Source organism: Anthonomus grandis, chromosome 10, assembly GCF_022605725.1.
Source record: "Anthonomus grandis grandis chromosome 10, icAntGran1.3, whole genome shotgun sequence".
Lineage (NCBI taxonomy): Eukaryota > Metazoa > Arthropoda > Insecta > Coleoptera > Curculionidae > Anthonomus > Anthonomus grandis.
In genome coordinates this window covers 16,510,685-16,535,503 of record NC_065555.1, presented here as the reverse complement: position 1 = coordinate 16,535,503, position 24,819 = coordinate 16,510,685, and the positions used below count along the sequence as shown (strand labels likewise).

The window sequence follows — 24,819 nt, the reverse complement described above, 5'->3', positions numbered from 1 at the left end:
TTAGTCAAAGGCTATCTCCCTGATTTGAAACAGAGAGTGGTTTTTGATGGAGTACTGTCATAGGATTTACTTCTTGGCCCTTTGCTGATTTTTATTTATTCCGTTGATTCTTCTGATTATCTGAAACTTGTGATTTTCAGTTTTATTACAATTTTTTTATATAATTTCGTCACGCTCATTTAGCGAAAACCCACATTAATCAAGATGTTGATTTTTGAAAAATTTGCTGTTGGGCTCTCACGTTCTCTTTATCTTATCCTTGGTAACAGCAGAATTATGGCCATAGACTTCTGCAAGAAACCGGGTGTTATTTATGATAGGGACTTAAATTTAAAAAAGATGTTTCAATGATTATTAAAAAATGCTTTTGTAAAATAAGGGCTTTTTGTATGCACGGAACTTCGCGTATAGGTTTAATTGAGACTTGATTCCAGAACCAGAAAAAATTGAAGTAGATTTCTCCAAATTTTAGGAATTGAAATTGAACAGCAGATATGTTTATATTCAACTGCCTGGAAGAAGCAAAAAACGACCTAAAATGCCTGGAAAAATCAGAAAAATTCTTTAAAATTTAAGAAACATTCATATTTCATGAAGCCTGAAAAAAAATTTAAAGTAGAATCCAAAAACGAAATTAACTGCCTGAATATTCACTTATTGAAAAAAAAACAATTTTTTAACGATTTTTTTTTTGAGAATTTTGCATTTTTATAAGGGTTTATTATAGACATTTTAGGAAATAGGAACCCATTCTATTCCCTGGAAAATGGAAGATCCCATCATCTGTGATTCTCTAATCATGTTCTATTACATTGTTGTTTACTGGCCTGCTATTCTGTTAGAGGACAGGGTTGGTTTACAAATGCTTCAAAATATTTGCTTAAGATTATGGCGTAATTTGAAGAAAATTTGACCATATATCGGAGAATTACGTTAATAATCATCAACCTAAATACCTATATGAGAAACTTATTAAGGGGTCTGATATCTATGATAGGAACACTCATCATTGTGCCAGGTTTATTATTCCAAAATACAAAACTTCCCTTCTGAACGGTTATTCAGTTATAATGCAGTCAAGTGCTATAATGTTCTGTTTAGTAGTTTAACAGCTTTAAAAGGAATTTAATGATACTGCTCAAATTAATAGGATCGTAGATATCTTATTCATTTCGTTAATCAATCTTGAAATTGTTTATACCTTGATAGTGTAATGTATCTTCCCTTATCTATCCTTTGATCTCCTATTTTGCAACCTATATTAAAACTTATTTATTTAATTTTAACTGTAATTATCATGATTAGTAACTTCTTATTATTAGTAGCCAGATCTCGCCACTCAATTGCATAAACTTTCTTAGCAGTACTTTTTGAATTATATAAATAAAGGTAGTTTATTTTTATTATTATTTGTTCTATGACATTGAATAATTTATCTGCATAAGGCTAAGCGTTTTTAAAAAAAAATATTTTTTCTCTCGAGATACTGCTCTACGAAATAACACTGTACAAATTATAGGTTGAAAATTTTTAAAAAATGAATAAAGGTCGGTTAAATTATAGTATTTAAAAACTAAAACGTTTTTTTTTTTTTGGAAATTTTAAAATAATAATTCTCACGGTGGAAATAAAAGAAAACTTAGCAGCTTTACTGGACAATTTACCTTAAAATTTTGTTGCTACAAAGTTAATGTCTAGTTTGTCACCAAAAATGACTCAAATTAGAGCCAAAACGTCGGCTTTTGAGCTAATGTATATTTTTGCTTAGGTTTCATCCGAACTTAATCCTTGGCGGCACTTACTCGGGTCAGATCGTTTTATGGGACAACCGAGTTCAGAAGAGGACACCTATACAGCGGACACCTTTATCTGCCAGTGCGCACACGGTAAGCACCAAAGAGTTTTACAGTTAAAAATACCAAAAAACGTGACGATTTTAGCATCCGGTCTATTGTATGGCCGTAGTGGGCACCCAAAACGCGCACAATCTCATAAGTATCTCGACGGATGGCAGGATGTGTTCGTGGTCCTTGGACATGTTGGGGCAGCCACAAGAGATTTTGGATTTACATAGGATGCAGGGCAAACCGGTGGCCGTGACGTGCTTGGATTTTCCCAGTTCGGATGTTAATAATTTTGTGGTTGGATCCGAAGAAGGTAAAGGATGTGTTTTAATTAATTAATTTATTTATCAACGGCAAATACTTTCCAAAGTATAATAACTTCAAAAACTGAATAACTAGGTTTTGTCAAAAGCTTTTGACACGGTATGTCATCAAACTCTCTTGTTCAAATTAACACGGTATGAAATAAGGGGTCGAACTTATGATTTGCTGAATAGCTATCTAATGGGGATTACAATATTAAACAGCCATTTAACAAATAACAGTAAATGTTGATGGAGTATTCATTGAGTAGGCACAGGTGCAGTATGCTGTTTCACAAGGGTCTGTACCAGTGGCGGCTCGTGACTATTTTGTGCTGTGTGCTGCATTAAATAATATGCATAAAAATTAGCTCTGAGTTACTATAGTTATATATTTATTTGCATGGTTCTGGCATAATTTCCGGGTGTAAATATATATTATGGTATGGCGGAAACTTAAATAAACACCTTATTCAGAATAAAACTCGATATAAAATTACAGGAAAAAATCTTTTATTAGTTTAATTTATTGAAAGTTTACATTTTGACAATAAATGTTGATCAATAAAAGCTAAATACACAAATTGGGTCTGTATTTATAGAATCTATATGCAGATTGCAAAAAATAAAAATTATTAACTAACAAAACAAGGATTTAAAATGAATCATTTAAAGAACGTTTAATATTATTTTTTATATATAAACTCCATTCACCAATTTTTTTTGCTAACAAATTTTTTCCATAACTTTTACATTAAAATTTTCAACAGAATGAATTAGCTCTTTTTCTACTGAAAGCATTGCCAGAGCATTAAGTCGGTCTTGTGACATAGTGTTTCGCAGAAATGTTTTTATCCGTTTCAAAGTTGAGAAGCAACGTTCTGGTTTTGCAGTGGATATTGGTGTTATAACTATTATCAAAACTAAGGTCATTACTTCACTAAATGAATCATCTAAGTTGTTATCATAAATAAAATTTAAAAGTGAGAGGAGACTTGAAAACTGTCTAAAATCTGGTCTTTCATAAATAACCATTAGTTTGGTTTTAAGTTTATTTTTGTTTAAACATAAATAACGATTCACTGCCGACACAAGTTTTGATCTGGAAAGGTTTTTTCATAATTTTCAAAATTATTACAATTTAACAGTTCCGCTATATCTATGTAGTCCGTATTTTCAAATCTATCCTTGTGTAGATAAAATATCACATACCTCTTTTGCATCACGAATTTTTAAGTCTTCGTTTCTCCTTCTCGTTGTACAACACACACTTAAATCGTCCGAAAATTCTTGCAAAATGTTTTCTATTTCACCTCGCACTTTCTCGATGATGCCCTGGAAGATGTCAACATTTTTTTTTATGGAGGAACCACATGCATTTCGCGATTGGAAGTGATAAAACATCAATGTGTGGCATTAAACGTTGGAAAAAATGTAACCAGAAGTTGAAGTCGAAATCTTCCAAAAGTCGCAGACAACCACTGGCTTTTCTTACAGTTTCGACAGAAGAAGAATTTTGAAGTTCCTCAAAGCACTCAATTAATTTTTGGCGATTTTGGAACAACGTTAACTGCTCTCGATTGATAATTCCATCTAGTTGAACAAACAGATGGTATTATATGGGCTACTGATCGATCTAATGCTGGTAACCGAGCAGGTGAATTTGAAAAGAAAGCTGGGATAACGGACAAATTTGCAAAAAATACTTTAGCAGATTTGTTACTTGCTGCGCTTTGAGCAATAATTAGGTTAAGCTGATGTGCGTAACACTGAGCATGTACGCATTCATATGTTTATTTTTGATTTTCGATTGAACACCATTATTTTTTCCAGACATTACAGCTGCTCCATCGTAGCTTTGGGAAATAACTTTCTGTACATTATTTTTCACCATTAAATTCAGTGCTTCCATAATGACAGTCGAAATAGCATCTGCGTCTTGTCCACTTGGATTGACAAATGGCCAGAATTTTTCATATATCTTCCCTTTGTATTCATACCTAACTACAAGGCAGGTCTGCGTTTTTCCAGAAATGTCGGTGGTATCATCGGCTATAATGGCAATAAACTTGGGCATATCAATTTGCGCTAGTATTTCATCTTGGCACACCTCTAACATACAATCTAAAAGTTCATTTTGTATTGTCTTGGAATGTCCTTTGAAAGCACTACCACTGCTAAAATGATCTTTTATTGCGGGGTCCACACTGCCCATTAGATCCAAGAGACCTCTGAAAACTCCTGGGTTTGAAGAGTCGTCTTGTCCCCATAGAGCTAATTCGAAAGCACGACAGAACTTGATACAGTCAATAATTTTGCCTAAAATGTATCTGTTTTTTTCAACATTTTCGTTGTATTTTTGAATTGACATTCAATAAACACTGGCGAGTTGGGTAGCAATGTTCACTCGGCCTATATTTGCTAAATTTAAAACGTTAATTAAGTGAGTTTTGTCTGGTGAATGTCTTTTAATCAGATTACTTAAATGCCCCAAATCCGTTACACCTGACTTGGTCCAAGAACTTTCACCGCCAAATAACAGACACGGGAAACAAAACAATGCATTTTTAGAGTCACATCCACAAAGCCACTTATTTTTATCATATGATTTTGTATGAAATTGGCGCTTATAAGTGGAACTCTTAGGCCGTCGTCCCACCAAAGATACACGACAGCGACGCCACATCTCGGCGATGTCGCCACCGTGTATCTTTCGTGTCGAACCCATGTTTTAAAATCATTTTGTCCCCACCACACAACATTCAAGCTGTGTGTGTTGGCGTTTTTTTTTCATTTATCGAAGTTTTGTTTTTTTGTTTCTTATGGCACAACAAAATGCTGAACTGGATTTTAATTCAAAATTAGTAGATGCTGTAGAAAAACATGCTTGTTTATATAATTATAAGCTATCAGAATATTCGCGAAAAGATTTGACTGAAAAAGCTTGGGCAGCAGTAGCCAAGGAAGTAAACAGCGCAGGTAATTCAGGCTTTCACGATAAAAGAAACAAAAGTTCCTGAATGAAATCAAATTGTTTTTTAAGAAAAGTTTTTTTGCAGGCTGCCCTGTATAAGCAATTTTTGTATAAAAAAACCCGCAATAAAAATAAAAATCGGGCATTTTTTTCGAGAAAATTTGTTTGGCACTAAAACGTAATGGATCAACTGCACGTTAAAAATCATGTTATTAACTTACCTTAGCGTAATTAACAGCCGTTCTTCAACACTCACACTCTTTCGATAATTTATATCTTTTTTTTGAATGTAAGGTCTAACTTTTTCGACCAATTCTAAAAAGAGCTCCTTTGACATTCGGTAAAAAGATTTAAATTTTAATGGATGTCTGTGCAGCTCCTTAGCAGCAACAAACATTCTTTTTTTTTATATTTTTCTCAATAAAAGGATGCACCCACCATTTTCTTTTTTTTGCCTTATTATTTTTTTTTCTATTCCGCAAATACCAATACATTGCAACCACATCCGTCATCACGTCTTCACTCGATGACATTTTGAACTAAACTGAACAACTAAACGTAGGAAACACGAAACGCGTATCTTTGGTTGGGCAACTGCATGTCGTCTGAATGTGTCCAGGCGAAATCGTATCGCTTTCGCGTCGCCGCCGCCGTCGCGTATCTTTGGTGGGACGACGGCCTTACTTTTCACCTCCTGTGCTATTTTAATGGTTGGTGTAGGTCTACCGAGTTCCTTAATTCTAATTTTCTCTTCCAAAGAAAGCCGGGAAAATGGATTTATTGACTAAATAAATCTGACGCAGAATTCATATTGCATGAAAACAATAACTCACGTAGAACGCAAACCAATTCGTAGTGTTACGACAACGTACAGTACAACAGTTCAACGTTCAACTATATTTTCATGTATTTAGGTCACGTAAACATAAGACGTTGCCAATAATTGTAATTTTGTACCCCCTAATTAATTATCTCTTTTTGTTTCTCAGTCTGAAGTAATGCATTGAATATGTGTATAGTTTTTTTTTTATTAAATACTAAACTATTTGAAAGAAAATGCCTACATATCACATAGGTTCATAGGTATACATTAATTACTTCATAATTTATATCAGTAAAACATACTAAAAAGCGGCAACGTGCGTAATCCTTGAAAATTTCAAGTCGGCGCTATCGTTTAGTCAGCACCAGCGTGCATTAAAATCATACGTTAAAACAAGAGAAATAAGCGGGAAAGAAAACCACGCCGCAACGGTCTGCGTTGGCTGAGGGGCGCTGGAATCAATATCGCACACGAGAGCCGAATCGAACGTTAGCTCTCGCATTGGCGTTGGTTGAATTTACCGCAGAGACAATCGCACGCGGCAAAATATAATTTTCTTCGTAGGTAGCATTTTAGAAAATAATTTAAATAAATAAAATGAAAAAATATTTATACGCAAAATATTATTATATATTTTGTAATTTGACTATATGCTGCAGCTCCTCAGCACTTATACACCAGCCGCCACTGGTCTGTACTTGGGTCTCTATTGTTTACCCCTTATACAGTCGTCCAAGATAAGGGTGTCTATCATGGGGATCTTGGAAAACAAAAGAGATACGAAGATGGTTAAATTAGAGAAAAGGTGTGCATTTTCAAGGCTAACAATATGCCGTTTAGAAAGTTTTTGAATTCCGAGTGCTTCCGGAGATATGCCTAAAAAACCTAAATTTGCTGATTTCGTTTTTATTTTTTCCAACATTATTTAAAGAGATATGATAAACAAAAGACACTTTCTTATGGCTACTTTTTAAGCTCTATAAAATAGCGTTGAGAGATTTTCCGTAAGACGTTTCGTTTCGGAGAAACCATCATTTGGCTATTATATGTGGCGACTTTAATGTACAGTTTAAAGATCCGTCCTGTAAAAACTCCTTGAAAATTTTAAATGTTTTCTCGAGTTTTGGGTTGCATAAAACTATTATTGAGCATACAAGAATTATAGAGAATCAATTGAAATCTACTATTGACGATATATTTACATCTGTTAATAATGATGACATTTGCGCTCGCGTTGTACACTGTGATCTTTCCGATCACTTCATGCGGTTTATTTCAGTGCCCTTACTACCTATTAATATATCACCTTCTTATGAAAAAAGGTTCTTTACACGGAAATATAATATTAAAAAGTTTTATTCTATGCTGTCAAATATAAATTGGAATTCAATTTTTTGTAATGGGTACTCCTTAGATTCTGAATTTGACAGTCTAATAATATCTCGAAGACAGCATGGCAAGTGATTAAGAATAATACTAATAATTCGGAATATTCCAAACAACCGGAATATTTTATTAACGAAAACGGAGCCTATAAACGAAGCCACTGAACTTTTTAACCTTTTTTTTATTGAGTCTGTAAACAAAATTGTAAATAATAGGAATTTAGCCTTAACAAATAAATGGCCAAAAACATTAAATAATTAAATAATTTTAGATTCATTATTTTTATGTTCGTATGATGAAAGTGAAATTATCTTACTCGGCTGGTGATGATGGAATTCCCTGCTCTCTTATTAAACAAGTCCTTGAATTTTTGGTGACACCGATTATATATCTTGTTAATCTGTCATTTCACCCTATATTCAAATCAAATCAAACTTCTTTATTTGCCCAATATATACGTATACAAATTATACACAATCAATTTTACAACTATATACTATATAATCCGAGGATAAAAAGGGCTACAGCGCGACCATAGTGGCCGATAACACAAAATACACAAATCATGTGCATTTGTGCTCGGTAACCCTGTATATATATAATATGTTTTGTCTAATTTGGAATTAAACAATAAATTGTGTAAGCCTTTTTTTGAAAAGGGCGTTTGATGTAATAAATATTAACCTAATGTTGAATAGATTTAATGACTGTGGTATGCATGGTCTTGGCAATAAATGGATTAAATCCTACCTGACCAGTAGATATCAAAAAACGATATTAAAGAATGTAAATGTTTCAGTTGCGTCTGAGTCCCTACCAGTTGTTAGTGGTGTCCCACAAGGTAGCATTTTAAGTCACTGTTATTTGTTATATTTTTTGATAGCATCTTGGACGAATTTCCTGGCAACCATATAGCTGCGTTTGCAGATGATGTTGTTATATCAACGCCGAGTGGTGACTTAGAAGAACTATCTAGAGGTTCAACCGGGGTAGTTGACCGAATAATAAGTATCAGTAGCAGGAACAGCCTAGTGCTTAATAAGTCAAAAACTGAAATGATATTTTTTAGTCTTACCGATTTGAATTAAGGCTTGCTTGTCTAGTTATGTTTGTCATATGTCATAATGTTTTGATGTGACTGTTCTAGAAGTGGTGAAGTTTTTACGGCCCAGAAAAAAATAATTAGAACTATTTTATTTAAGCCTTATACATTTTCTTGTAGAACACTTTTTCCAGACTTAAAAATTATGCCATTTCCTTGCCTATTTATTTTCAACTCGGTCATGCATATAAAGCGTAACCTGTCTGATTATTCTTTGTCTAGAGGTACCCACTATGAACTCAGGGTTAACTTAAATTTGGATTTACCCAAACATAAATTAACCAAAGTGGCAAACAGCCCAGTAGTTTTACCAATTAAATTATACAATCATCTTCCCATTGAAATAAAAAAAATTGAGAAGGTTAATAATTTCAAAGCTTCATTGAAAAGAATTTTAATTAAAAATTCCTTTTACGGTAACAGAATATTTAAATTGCGGCGTCTCATCCTTACTCCCATAATTCGTATTTGTTTGTTTGGAAAAAGCTGTAGTTTTTCTATATTCTTAGTCTTTAGTTAATTGTAGATTTGTTATTGTTTTTTCTTAAGGACTTTTTAAAAGTTGTATGTTTAGATCTTATAATTTTATTTTTTGACATTATCCGATACTTATTTGTATGAGTCTATGGAAAGAAATATTTGAATATTGAATATCATCAAATGTATTTTTTTATATGGCGCGTAAAAAATATACCCCGTATGGAATAGCATATTTTATTACGAATACAACGATATTATTCTGCAATATTTAAATTGGAAAAAAAGGGTTTTTATTAAATTCTCAATGTTTTAGTGTAGGAGCCCGGGAAATGAGGGCGCTGAGAAAATGTCAAAATAATTGTAATTCTAAATAAGTGAAATTAATATCGTATGTTACTATAATCCTATGTTGAAGCTGGTCGTATATATTTAAATAACTATCTAAAGAGAAGACAACCCAGTACAAAAATTTTGAGACGATTGGCTTCGAATTTTAAGCAGTATGGTGCACTCAAGAAACCAGTATTGTCAAGAAATAATAAGCCCTGCATTGAAGAAAAAGAAAATAATGTACTATTAGCTGTAACTGAAAACCCGGAAATAACTGTTAGAAAAATTGACAATACCACTGAAATATAGAAACCTACTGCCCATTTCGTTTTGAGAAAACAGAAATTCCACCCGTTCAAATTCAGAATCTGTTAAGGCCTTAGGCGAAGAACATTTTATGAATGGTACATCAGGAAGTGTCAGGAAGATGAAACATTTCCCCATAGGATTATCTGGTCGGAAGAGAGTACGGTTACAAATCATGCATTTTTAACTAGAGAAATATTCATTATTGGTCAAGGGACAATCCTTCAATAATCCGAATGGCTAGACATCAGCACCGTTTTGGTTTTAATATGTGTGTTGGGATTTTTGGAACAGATTTAATAGACTCTTTTTTTTACAATTCCCTTTTCGAAGCATTATCGCACCTTATTGGAGCGCGATTTAGAAGAATCCTTGGACAACTTACCGCTTGCACAGGTCAGACACTGTTGATTTTAGCAGGATGGTGTTCTCGTGCATAATGCCCTAATCGTGCGCGGGTATTTATCGAACAGATTGCCGGGAAAATGGATAGGTACACATTCAACAGTTCCGTGGCCTCATTGTTCGCCGGACATAATTCCGCTCGATTTTTTCACTAAGGGTATTGCAAAAACGATGTTTAAAACCGTGTCTTTGAATCTAAGGATCAGCTGGGGAGAATAGTTTTTGAATCGTGCGAGAGCATTACACCTGACATGTTAAGAAGTATGTTAAATTCGGCCGTTAAATGTCGTTATCTGTGTTTGTGTTTGGAGAATAATGGTTTCAACATTATCTATAATCTAAATTAGTTTTTATGAATTTCTAGTAGGTAGTCCTTACCTAGTTTTAAATGACTAACATATGACGTACCTACTTATATGAATAAAGGTTTCAAATTATCGATAACTTGCTTTTAATGTAATATTTTGAAATGAGAGTAATATAGCATACTACTACATACTCAGCGCCATCACTTCACCGCCTACTATGCCAAATCATTAGGAATTTAATAAAAATACATTTTTTCCAATTTAAATATTGCATAATCATATTGCGTCATACATTAATACAGAGTATACTTTTCTTACGTGCCATATAAAAAAAAATAAAGTTGATGATGATTTCTCCGAAAAGAAACGTCGTACGGAAAATCTATCAACGCTGTTTTGTAATTTCTTGAAAATGCGTAACTTTTCTCTAATGTAGCCAAGTTCGTATCTCTTTTATTTCCAAGATCTCCATGATAGACGTCCTTATCTTGCTCACAATTTATATTAACAATAATTTGAAACATCCACTAAATGATACAATTATAAGTTTGCCACAATAATACGGAAATGTTTAACCGCTCACAAAAGTGATGCGACTTGAGAACTAAAGTGTAGGAGGACTAGAAATTTATTAAAATATGTTGAAATAAGAACAAACTAACTTTAAACGTGGATAAAACAAAATATATTTTATTTCGGTCCTACAATTCAAAATTACCATTACCGGATATTATTAAATTGGGCGACAGCAAAATTTCTAAAACTTATACAGTAGGGTACCTTGCTGTTCACATAGATAGTAAGTTGAAGTGGGATATTTATGTTTAAGTTGTAATAACTAAGATTAGAGTTTTTTTTAATGACCTTTTGCCAAGCATATTTAGCCAGTTATACATATATTATATTAATTATTTTAATACATGTATTAAATGCTTTTACTTTTATATATCTACTATTAAGTAGAATATTATAGGCCGTCTTTTGGAAATTTTAGACAAAGACATAAGCTGCTTGTCTCGGAGTCTAAGCGACACATTATTTTAATTTTAGACAATATAGGGCGACTCGGATAAGTAGGTAAATAACACTGGGAAAAAACATACGGAGTGTTTTAAGTAGCTTATATTTTACGGCCTATGCATAATTTTATCTATTTTATCCTAAACTAGTATTGTATATTATTATTTTGCTAGTCACTATTGTAAGTCTAGCTTAGGTGAATTAAATTTTATTTGTACATAGCTTTAAAAATTTAAGAAAAGGGGCTTTTGCTTTTTCATTTGCGGTAACTTTTACCGTAAGAGTTGCGTAGCACATTGGAAGGCATTTGGCATCATTGCATCAGATGATGTTGCAAGTAAACAAACTACCCATAGTTTCACTGCAATGTTAATTCTAACCTTTCAATATTCCAGGATCACATTGTTAAGAACTATAATTTTGTTTTTGTTTCTCTAGTGTTAATTTTGTTTTTTTTTCTTTTTGTTTGTCAGAAATCAACAAATTTTAACTTTCTAATAGATTTTTTAACTTACTTAGAGTGACTCAATAATTTTCCAGTGTGATTTATTATAAAGATAGCAAGGCAAATGATCACATTTCATTTAACATTCTTTATCAAATTTCTGAATACTCAATGCATTATTCCCATAGAACGCAGATTGGTGAAGGGTGTGGGATCTTTCTAAAAAATCACAAGCTTGCAAGGACGTATTAAAAGTTAAGAGAAGCGGGATATAACAGATCTAGTTTTCTGCTTAACTAAATTAAATAGCTATACATCATTAATATACAACCCAAACCGTAAAAACAGAAAATAAAATACGCTGGAACTCGTGGATCTTTAACTCAGTAACATAAACTTAAATAAAATATATTTATTCTGTGATTTAAATATCGATCTCTTAAAGCCAGAAACTAAAGAAACACGTAAATATAGAGAGGTCAGCATAAGCAATGGATTACAATTCTGTAATTAGTCAGTTCCAACATGAAAAGGTCTTACTCTTATTGACCATATAGCTACCAATTCCTCAAATGAGTCTATACTCTCAATAATAGAGGATGCGGTCTATAGAGGATTGGAGTGATATACCACTTTTTCTATATCTTTAATCAATTACCTTTTTCTAATAATCTAGTATCAAAAAAACATTAATTTATTTATTTATTCAAAAAACTTTATAAACACTTTATATCGGGTAATAGTCAATTAGATCACAGCTCAAGTATTTAACATTATTTACAATGAAATATATAAAAATGTCTGCCTGATTCTGCCTTCTGGTACAGAGCATCTGGAAGTCAAACGTTTTTAACATTGCTCTGTATGACACCATATATGGGTATTCTTTGTTCTTTCTGACATACAGAAATCTTAAAAATCTTTTCTAATTAATGGGGTGAAATCGTTTTAGGTGCGGCCTATTCAGCATGTCGACACGGAACGAAAGCGGGTATAATAGAAACGTACGAGGGCCATCAAGGGCCTGTAACTGGTATCAGCGTGAACGCAGTACAAGGCGGAATCGATTTTTCCCATATGTTCCTTACTTCCTCGTTTGACTGGACTATTAAGTTGTGGAGCCTTAAGGTTAGTATTGCTATTAGTAAATAAAGAAGATGTTTCCTTAAAGAAAGTCTTTTCTCCACAAAAAAAATGCCAATCTTGTTTTAAGCGTTATGCATTTCGATAGGATAATTAATCATCATCGGACTCAGTACTTAGTTTTGATGATCAAAAACAAACAAAAGCTTATATTAACCATTCACTCCACTTCCAAAATGGACTTTTCAATAAAATTAATAATAGTAGTTTCAGTTTCTTATACATTTATTTGAATAACATTTTTATTTCCTTCTCATATATGGATTTTATCCCAAGACTCTCAAAAATAAATAGACCCTTACCATTTATTTTATGAGAAGACATGGTAACTCAATTGTAAAATCTCTAGCTTTCTTGTGAACTTCTGAGATAAGTTCTGTTGGTTTTTTTGTGCTAATATATTACAAAATTTATTACAAAAAAGAATATAAACGCTTTTTATTTCCCATTTTAATTTTAAGCTTTTTGTTTAATTTTTATTTGACCTTTTAATTAAAATCATTTAAATTATTTTAAAACTCTACGTCATTTAAAGTTAAGAAAATCTATTTTCTTCCTAATTATATTTTTATTTAAAACTAGATACCGGGTTTCCCAAAAATAAGTGCAATCCATTAACTCTTTGAAGTACTTAGGGACAAAATTTAACCCACCTATTATACAACTCTACATGTATGTTGGAGTAAAATTTAACCCACCTACAATTGTTTTTTTCCCAGTAATGTACGTCGGTTTATTTATTAAACCGTCTGACTATATGATAATATAAGCCTTAGAGACTAAGCGTATAAAGTGCAGATGTCGCTAGATTATGCCTAGTGATTCAAGTGGTTATTTGTTTGTTTATGTTTTGTTGTTGCACGTTTCGTTCTAAAAAGGGTAAGATATTTATTTTTTTTTAAGTTTTGTTGTTTTTTTTTGTTAAAAATATTTGATACACTGCTTTATACTAAATAATTTGAAATTATTGAGTTACTTACTTCTATATTCTGTATTTATCTATGGGTTAAATTTTGTCCCACCATACAAGTAAGGTTTTTTTTTTTGAGGTAGGAGCAAAATATGGCAAGTGACCGATTTCCAGAACCATTACCTTTTAAGCTTATTGGTTTGACCGAAAACGATCTTTATAATGAAATTGAGAATATTCAAAATTCGGACAGTGAATTTGTAGGCATTCCATCAGATATCGACTCGGATAATGATAGTTGTAATGGAAATGATGTAGACGAGCCAGAAATCACAAATAATTTATCAGAACCGGATAATATGGTAATATCATCATCTAATAAAGAGCCAGAGGAATGGGACCCCGAAGACCTTATTCCACTGAGCGAATTAAAAACATTATTCAAAATACAGTGGAGTAAGAATAATAAAACGGTTCCACCTGTCCAATTTATGGAATATTCAGGACTAGCCCAAGTCATAAAGGAACTAGATAGGGTGACACCATATAATATTTTTAATCTTCTGATTTCAGACAAAATTGTCGAACATATGTTGTTTCAAACAAACCTTTACGCAGAGCAAACTTTTCACAATTCCGGCAAAAGTTATAAGCCCACCGAGAGTGTAGAAATGCGTACATTTATTGGTATAAACTTACTAATGGATATCAAAAAGCTGCCGCCATATCGGGATTACTGGAGTACAGATCCAATTTTACATGATCCCTATATTAGTAGACTAGTAACTGTCCATCACTTTGGTTGGCTCCTAAGTAATGTACATCTTAATGACAACAACTTCATGCCCAACCGAAATTCCGATAATTTTGATAAATTATATAAGGTAAGACCATTTTTAGAAATGTTGAAATCCAATTTTCAAGACTGTCTGCATCCTCATAAATTTTTATCAGTGGACGAGTCTATGATAAAGTTTAAGGGCCGATCTACGATCAAACAATACCTGCAAAGCCAGTAAAGAGAGGCTATAAAGTGTGGATGATAGCTGACAGCACTGGATATTGCTGGGATTTTGAAATATATTGTGGCAAAACCGGTCCTGTTGCAGAAAAATGTTTGGGTACCAAAGTAGTGCTTCAGATGACACAAAATTTAAAACACAAGTATCATAAAATTTTCTTTGATAACTTTTTTACAAATGTAGCCCTAATGAATCAACTGTATCAAGAAAAGTTATATGCCTGTGGTGCTGTTAGACATACCAGAAAAAACATGCCCCAATTTCTGGAAGATAAAGCTATGCACAGAGGTGACTGTGACTGGTACGTAATACAGGACTTTCAGTATTTAAATGGCGCTATAAAAGAACAGTTCACCTTCTTTCAAATTATCACAACTCAGATGACAAAACTGAGGCCAAAAGAAAAGCGAAAGACGGCAGTGTAGAAAACATACCTTGCCCAATAGCGCTGACTTATTACACTAAACATATGAACTCAGTAGATCAATTTGACCAAATGAGGGCAGTGTACGGCCTCGACCGAAAAAACAAAAAATGGTGGCATAGAATCATGTTTTTCTTTATTGATGCTGCTGTTGTTAATGCTTACTTGCTTTACAAGTTATCTGAAGGGCCTAAAATGAACATGAAAGAATTTTGTTTGAATATTGTAGAACATCTAGTTGCTGACAAATTGGTAACATCGTTACAGGGTACCGAAAAACCATTACCAACTCCCATCAAAAAAAGGAAACCTTCCCAACCAGAAACGATTAGACTTACTCAAAGTACACATCAGCCAGTACGAACCAGTAGATGAAGATGTGAAGTCTGTAGTTCCAAGGAATTTGAAATACGCACAAACTGGACCTGCAGCGTGTGTCAAGTTCCCCTATGTTTGGGAAAGAACAAGTCTTGTTTTCAGTCCTACCATACAAAATAACTTTAGGCAGTGGTATGGTGGGTCAAAATATGTACCATGGGTTTTTTAAAGAAAAAAGTAAAAAATTTAATATTTCTCAATGTTATGTTTTATTTTAGAGCACCTTGAACTACTTTTTATGTTTTTTTGTTATAAATAAGAATAATTTTTTTTGTACCACTTGGGTAAATTTTTACCATTTTTTCTGTACCTCAAAGAGTTAAGGGGATGATAGTTAACCTACTTTCGAACATTTTAAGCCAACAATGTATAGGTCGAAATATGTTTATAAATTGATTAAAAAATATTGCAACTTTTGAATTTTTTTCAATAAAAACCCAATTTTCACACTTGTTTGGCAGTTGCTGTAAAAAATTTAAAAACAGATTTTGACCTATACATATCTACTTTCTGGACACCATGAATACGTTTGAACAAAATATTTTATCCTATTTTCAGATTCTTTGCAAGTGCATTGCTATAAATTTTAATTTTCAGACAAATAGACGCCTTTTCTTATTTTAATTATTTCCTATCAAAATCCCATTATTTATGCTTACGAAATTACTACCGAATATAATACATAATACCAACGAATTTACTACCCTTTTACTGCAGCTAATTTAAATGTTTAATTAGGTTTCAACATTTAGTTAAGTTAGTTTAATTAGCGCAGTTTATTATTGTTTTATTTAAATAACCTTTTTGGGATATACATTTTAATTTCAAAGCCCTAATCTTGGTTTGTTCATATTTAAAGATCATAACTCTTGCATTCCAACTTTTAATTATTTTGCATCTATTACGATATTTTTGTCTTAATTAATTAATCATTTTATCCGTTTTATTGGCTAATCTTCTAGGTTAAGGACCATCTTAAACAGCTGAATCTGATTTCCACGGGTCGTCTCTTAATTAATTAACCAGTTTATTTTAATTAGAACTGTGAATTTTATATTAAGACTAATTCGAGAGGGTTAATAAATGTGTAGGTTTATTGGCTTTGAAATATTTTCCCTGAAATAGTTGTTTTTTAATTATTAAATTTCGAGGTTAGTACAGTGAAAGCTCTCCTTGCGGACAGCTCCTATAAGCAGACATCTCTGTTCCGGACAAAGTTCCTGGAACCGAATTTCAGCATATCATTTTTAATGTTAAACGCATTCCGATAAACGGACGCGGACACTAGATTTTTCTGTATGTGATCAAAAAATCTTCCATAAGCGGACGCGAAACTCTAATACCCGGACGATTTTTAGTTCCGCTTATTGCAATGCACATATCTACATACATAAAATTCGGTAATTCCTCGATTTATATTAGGTGATTCCCCATTTACGCATTTTGTTGGCTAGCCAGTATGTAATCTTGTGGTTTATTTTCAATTCAGGCAAATTCGTAGTTGATTGAGATATTTTATTATTATAACTGTAAAATGGCACCAAAAAAAAGGATGCTCTCGTTAAAGGAAAAGATGGAAGTTGTTAAAGTATTAGACAGAGAAAGTGTTTCAGTTCGTCATTTGGCAAAGAGGTTTAATATTGGGAAAACGCAAGCAGCTGAAATTGCAAAAAATAAGGAAGATATCAGGAGTAAATGGCAATCAGGAACTAATATAAATCAAAAGAAGGATTTTTTAAAAAAGGAAGGTTTTGCTATAGACAAAACATGTTTTGAGTGGTTTGTGAAAGCTAGAAGTCAGAACATTCCAATCTCAGGGCCGTTAGTGAAAATGAAAGTTAAAAAAATCGCCATTACTTTGGGCTATAATAATTTCAATGCGTCCGACGGGTGGCTGCAAAAGTAGCGCAAGAGATATAGTGTGAGTTTCAAATGCATATCTGGCGAAGATGCTGCAGTAAATCATGTTGATGTGTCACAATTTTTGGAGAAACTTCCGTCCATGTTGCTTGGCTACAAACCAGAAGACGTGTACAACGCAGATGAAAGTGGACTTTTTTTTCGCGCATTGCCCGAAAAAACTCTGTCCCTTAAAGGAGAAACATGTGTAGGTGGAAAGTTGTCTAAAGGTAGACTAACCATTTTATTCTCTGCAAATATGGCCGGTGAAAAATGCGATTTCATTGTGATCGGGAAAGCGGCTCATCCCCGTGCTTTAAAAAACATTGCTATTAAGGATCTACCAGCGACTTGGAAATCCAACAAAAAGGCATGGATGACCCGAGAAATCATGTCTGAGTGGTTACTGGAATTCGACCGGAAAATGGGAATCCAAAAAAGGCAAGTTCTTTTATTTTTAGACAATGCATGCTCTCAATCTCGTGATCTGAAAATGAAAAATGTGAAAATTATATTTTTACCGCCAAACACAACTTCAGTTTGTCAACCCTTGGATCAAGGTATTATACAGAACTTTAAATGTTATTATCGGCATTTAATTTTAAAACATATTTTAACAAAAATTGACGATGTCCAAAGCTCATCTGAGCTTACAAAGTCTATTAATGTATTAGAAGCTTTGTATTTTATAAAAACAGCATGGGATAAAGTAAATTCCTCTACAATTAAGAACTGTTTTGGCAAAGCTGGATTTAGAAAAAGTGGATGTAGCTCAGAATTTGCTGAGCAAAATTATTGCGATGCTGAAGACGATCTGCTCTTAGCGACACTTGCTCAGTTACTTCGACATGCCAAACATGTAGGAGTAGCAGACCCCCAGAAAATAGATGATTTCCTGGCCTTAGACAATAACATAACAACAGAAGAAAATTCCATTGACAACTTTTCGAATTTGGATGTGGAAAGCCCAGGCCAACTTGAATATGGTAGTCCAAACGGCTCAGAAGAAGAAGTGGAACTGGTGAACCCACTAAGAGGTTCAAAAACTATAAATTCATATGAGGAAGCCCTAAATCAAATTTCTATATTAAAAAAATTTGCTAAAGATGATTTCACTGCATTTCAACGTTTAAAAAATTTAGAAAGTTATTACGAAAATTGTCTCCTTCAGCAAAAGATGGTGAAATTTCGTCAGACAAACTTTTTTCAAAAAGGTAAATAATATATTTTTTTTTAATTCTCGTACCATGTGTTGAATCATTTATGTTTTTGTATGCGTATACATACATACATATAGATATATAGCATATTTATTTATTTATTCATGCCAAAAAGTATAAAGCTTTTACACAAGTCAGTCAAAAATATAACTCCAAATAAAAGTATTAAACTGTAAAATTCGTTTTACCTAAGAACAAAAATAAAACACATATAAGCCTAAAAAGTAATGCTTAAAAACACTTAACACTAAAAGTCAAGAGACCCAGCCTATGCAATAGCACTGAAATTTGAGCTCAGGAATTCCTCAAATGAATAAAAAGCATTGGTGACTAAAAAATGTTTTACCTTTGTCTTATAAGCATTTTTAGTTCCGCTTATTGCAATGCACATATCTACATACATAAAATTCGGTAATTCCTCGATTTATATTAGGTGATTCCCCATTTACGCATTTTGTTGGCTAGCCAGTATGTAATCTTGTGGTTTATTTTCAATTCAGGCAAATTCGTAGTTGATTGAGATATTTTATTATTGTAACTGTAAAATGGCACCAAAAAAAAGGATGCTCTCGTTAAAGGAAAAGATGGAAGTTGTTAAAGTATTAGACAGAGAAAGTGTTTCAGTTCGTCATTTGGCAAAGAGGTTTAATATTGGGAAAACGCAAGCAGCTGAAATTGCAAAAAATAAGGAAGATATCAGAAGTAAATGGCAATCAGGAACTATTATAAATCAAAAGAAGGATTTTTTAAAAAAGGAAGGTTTTGCTATAGACAAAACATGTTTTGAGTGGTTTGTGAAAGCTAGAAGTCAGAACATTCCAATCTCAGGGCCGTTAGTGAAAATGAAAGTTAAAAAAAATCGCCATTACTTTGGACTATAATAATTTTAACCTTAACGGAGACCGGCAGGACATTAAAGAACTTAATTCCATAATAAGACACGCCATTACGGGTACGCTCGAGTCTCCTAAATGGTGCCACCAAGGAGCCGCTATTTCTGGTGTCATGACTGTGAGTGCTAGCATGAGTCGCAAACCTGGGTAGGTTTTCCCTAATGAATACAAGGCACAGAAGTATGAAGGCGCTTGGTAAGGTGAGAACTCTCAGAAGCCTGAAGTGGACCCTACAACAATCCCTGTTTCCAATCTGCGCAATCACTCGCAGACATCGACGTTGCAATGCAAAAATCCTGGGCATATGCGCTGAATGACCCCAGTTTAGTAAGTTATACGTCATTAGAGAGTGAAAATATCCAAAGTAAGCTGTCCTGAGAGTACCTGCGGAGACAGACCCAGACAAATTGCGAATCAGGAAAGTACACCTTGATAATTTGGTTGACAATTCATCTATGTGACCTTGCCACGTCAAACCACTATCCAATCTAACACCCAGAAAATCCACAGACACACCTAAAGATTGTTGCTGGGAATCAACGTCCCGAAGGGAAAAAATTATATTTTGAGTTTTGGACTCATTTAAGCACAATCTATTGGAAACGGCCCAGTCTCTAAACTGAGAACAAGATTCTTGAGCCTTGAGCGAAATGTTTGCGCAACTCCTATTAGTACACAGGGATGTAGTATCATCAGCATACAAATAGAAAGTGCAATCAGGGTGACAAGTTGGTAGGTCATTAACAAATATAAGAAACAGGATAGGCCCGAGAACGGATCCCTGAGGCACTCCATGCTCAATCGACAAACTCTGAGACCTACATCTCCCAAAACAAACAAACTGACTTCGGTCACTCAAGTAGGACTGTAGCAGTGACAGACTTCTCGAACAAAATTTGTAGTGGTTGAGCTTTTGAAGAAGAATATTATGCTCCACACAATCAAAGCCCTAGATAAATCGTAAAATGAGGCTTGGGAGTACAGAGCACTTTCAAAAATACACTTCATAAATACATACTTTAAAAATGTGGCGAGTTTCTGTTTCATTTTCCCCATGATTATGTATTACCTCATTTCCTCATGATTATATACCCCGTTATTTATACTCTATACTCACATGCTCTCTTTTAAATGGACATCTCCCATAAGCGGACAAAAGTTACGGAACCGTGAGTGTCCGCTTATGGGAGCTTTCACTGTATTTTTTATTATGAGAACAATTTGTGTTTCAATGTTTAAATATTTAGTTGTCTGGGTTCAGAGACTAGGAGTGTTAATTTTATTTTAAAATTATAAAAAACTAATCCAAAAGATACATTCTTTACTTAGAAATCAACAAATATGAAAAATTATTTTAAAGACAATGAAACACAAGGTCAATAGTCTTAGTCTATGTTAGTTTATTAAAGAAGATACGTGTTTTGCCTCCCAACAGGCAATATCAAATTTGTGATTGAAAAGAAAGGGAAAAGAACCTTATATATAAAAAAATTACAAATTAAATGTACCAGTTACGTCACAACTCTAAAACGTATTCAAAAAATAATTCTTATTTTAAATTATGAGACCCTAATGTCTCTTGGATACGTTTTAATGTTGTGTTTTGTTAGTATTGGTATAGTTTTTTTTTTAAATATCCCCTTTGCTTTTCAACTACAGATCTGATGATGACATGGACGAAACACGTGTCATCTTTGATAAACTAAATGAGACCATTGACTCTCTGTTTTATTGTCTTTATAATCTCAACTGATTTCATGGAACGCCATGAACTTTTGAATAGTAAATTATGCCAAAACAATTTTTTTCTATTTGTGCCTGTTTTAATCCCCGATAGCATAACCCATGTACCACTACCGATAAAAAGTATAATATCTCAGATGCAGGGTTGCGATTTACTAACGGATAAATTTAATAATTACTACTTTCTTTAGGGTTATGTCAATAAAGAAGTGTACAAAGATATGCCACACTTTTTATTGAATCTGTTTAAGTTAAAAATACCTCAATACTTCAATTAAAATGTCATATTTGGTTCACTTTTAGGACACAAAACCGATTTACTCGTTCGACGATAACGGAGATTACGTCTTAGACGTGAAATGGTCTCCGGTCCATCCGGCCTTATTCGCCGCAGTCGACTGTTGCGGGCGTTTAGACTTGTGGAACCTTAACCAGGACACCGAAGTACCAGCGGCCAGTATGACCGTGGACGGAATGCCCGCTTTAAATAAGGTGTCCTGGACTCCGTCGGGGTTGCATGTTACCGTTGGAGATAATACCGGAAAGATTCATGTGTACGATGTGGCGGAGGTATGAAAAATGATGATTTGTATGAAAAACTGTTGATTTGTAGTTAAAATTGGCTTAAAGCTTTGTTGGGTGTATTGGTTGATTTCATGCGTATGAATGTAAAGCGCCTAATATCTGTTTAAAATTTGGAGAAAGGTTCAGACATTTAGTAACCTTTGTAACTCACAAAGTGTTTGAGGTACAAAAAGCGTTTATTATATTAAAACTCCCTCAAGAATATAACATTTATTTGTGGACATAAAATAAATACTAAACACTTGCTGAGAGAATTAGCAAAAAAAAAACCAGGTCTCAACCTAAACTGCCGTATGTAATGGGATTTTGGGCCCGGGGGTTCTTAGATCAAAGAAACTAGTCGGAAAATCTCAGTTTAGGCACCATGTACCTTACACCTTTTAATACTAAAAATATATTGCCAGCTAAGAACAGCATAGTTGTAACCTTATCTTTTAATAATAAAAGCACTGAACCGAATTAAAATCTTTTAACGAAATCGCCACACAAATATTTATTAAATGGTGATAAACGAAATAATAATCATAGGAATAGTCCGAGCAGACATGTACGCTTTAAAGAATGTTATGCATTTCCGCAAATAATGTAAATACTTAAGGCGTCCGATACTGTTTTACTTGATCGTCTTAAATCCACTTCTAGGGCACCACTTCTAGGTTCTTGCTTCTGGTCCCTTTCGATAGAAGGTTCTTACACTCTAGCGAGATTGTTCGATTCTTTAGTGTGGGACTTATGTGACCATCTTGAAGACAAAAGGATGCATCCAAATTCGAAACCATTGCCTTCATAAAACCATTTGAAAATTTTACTTATATTATTATTGTTGTTCCGTAAAAAACACTAACAGTAAATATTTATAACACGGCCGGAGGTTACCATTATTTTGAATATTTCTTAATTTTTAAGTTCTAACGTGTATAGTAATGTGAAGTAATTATTCCAGAGAAAAAAGTGCTAGTAACTTTGATATGTTTCGCAACTGGTCTTTGTTCCATTTATGTCTTAAATTCTTGTATAGCAGGGTCCTTGATTTTTGTATAAACAGTGATGCTTCTGCTAAATATGAATGAATTATTTGTTGTTTGTTGTTTGTTACAAATTTTCTTCTCTAAATCTAATCAATTAACAATAAATTTCATCTCAGATCAAATTTACTGAACCTTTTAGTTTTCGTCAAAGAAATTTCAGCCAAGCGAAACTGAATAAATGTTACTTATTTATCAAGTATTATGAAAAGGCAAAATACAATTTTAAATACATTTATCGAATTAAATATCTGATTTACATAAAAAATTATATCATTCCTATTGAGCAACCAAAAAAGCCACTATTAAAATCAAATTGTCTTACGTACTTTTTAAAATTTCAACTGGATTTTACTGTACTAAACTGAAATTATATTTTTTTTCCAGAACTTCGCGCATCCAAGGCACGACGAATGGAACAAATTCCTTTACACTACACAGGAACTGAGGAACAGCCAAGTGGACGAGGAATTAGAGAAATTAAATCATTCTATATCCAGCGTACCTAGCATGACAAACACTTCTTTTTAAATGTATCGATACTCTTAGCTTGAAAACGCTTTTAGGACATTAACCATTTTCCCCTTTGCTCCTCGGCCCTTTAGTCCATTTATTTATACAAAATACACTGGACTTAACGGGTAACTTATAAGAAAAAATTATTAAAATAAGTGCAACCCCGTTTACCACAATGTAGCGAATGCTAATGTGTGTGTTAAATAGTTCATATAATCCAAATTATCTTAATAAATATGGTGATTTTTATTTTAACTTTAAACTAGACGGCCATAACTAAAGAGTTGCACTAAGAGTTTGCCCCCTTTTAATTATTTTCCATTGCAGAAAAAGATTAAAAGATTGGAAACGGTATCATTGTGATTACTAACTTGTACTTGTATAGAGAAAACGGATTAGGTGTGAATTTTTTTACTCAGAAATAGATTGTAAATCTTCTTGTTATTTTTTTTTTGTTAACCGATAAAAACCGTTCAAGGGGAGTGGAAAACATTATTTCCGCTCCCTCTGATCATAAAATTATTACATAACAATATGTGCTTAAAAAAAGAAAATAATTATATAAAAATAATATTAGTAACACAAGACGTAAATAACGATGGGTTTTTCCATTCATTTTGGTTAGTGATTTATCTGAAGCTTTCCCCTCATTTTTGGTTTGTTAATTTTGCATGTAAATAGCTAATTTATTTTTAATATTAACGATACCCTAGTGATTTTTTTTGATACTTATTATTGATTGTTTTATATATTTTGTGCCGCTGTGTACATATTATTATTAAATTATTTGAAATTAAAGCGTCATTTAATGAGGAGAAACGTGTCTGGTTCTATTGCATCAATGCCCATTAGTACTCCCATAATTTAATTGAAGTTAAATTAGGTTTAAAAGTAAAATTTAGGTGGTGCAGAGGTAATAAGGTGAGTATTACAATACGAGGGTGGTCCCAGAAGTCCCCGGCCTGACCTAGAGACGTCGGTAGTAGTTTGAAAAATACCAGTGTATTAGAAAGTATACAATCTATAAAGCATATGTTTCAAGTTTGAAGACGTTGTTTAGTATTTGTTTAGCAGCCATCAATAGTGAACGTTTTCAGTGAATTTGTGAAAATGGAGAAAATTGTCATCGTTATGTGATACAATCAGGGACGGATGGGCTCTCTGAAACCGGCCCGAGAAATTTTCGGGCGAAGCGGCCCACTTAGCCCTGATGAATTATATTAAAAAAATTCGCTAGTGCCTACAAACACACATTTTTTTATTTAATTTTAAAAAATCAACGTAAATTCAGTAAACAACGAAATAAAAAATTATAACACAAATAATATATGTATGT

The 24,819-nt window shown here is 33.1% G+C and overlaps 1 protein-coding gene across 12 annotated transcripts in view; it reads left to right on the top strand.

Annotated features, from left to right (window-relative positions):
* LOC126741639 (cytoplasmic dynein 1 intermediate chain) overlaps positions 1 to 24,302 on the top strand; it is a 90,333-nt gene extending 66,031 nt beyond the window's left edge. For all 12 annotated transcript variants that reach the window (XM_050448164.1, XM_050448162.1, XM_050448160.1 and 9 more), the window contains 5 exons: positions 1,769 to 1,886; positions 1,941 to 2,157; positions 12,678 to 12,853; positions 21,661 to 21,927; positions 23,355 to 24,302. In XM_050448164.1, coding sequence (XP_050304121.1) covers positions 1,769 to 1,886; positions 1,941 to 2,157; positions 12,678 to 12,853; positions 21,661 to 21,927; positions 23,355 to 23,498 — 922 coding nt within the window. In that variant the 3' untranslated portion in view covers positions 23,499 to 24,302. The remainder of the gene's footprint in view (positions 1 to 1,768; positions 1,887 to 1,940; positions 2,158 to 12,677; positions 12,854 to 21,660; positions 21,928 to 23,354) is intronic.
* The last annotated feature ends 517 nt before the right edge of the window (positions 24,303 to 24,819 follow it).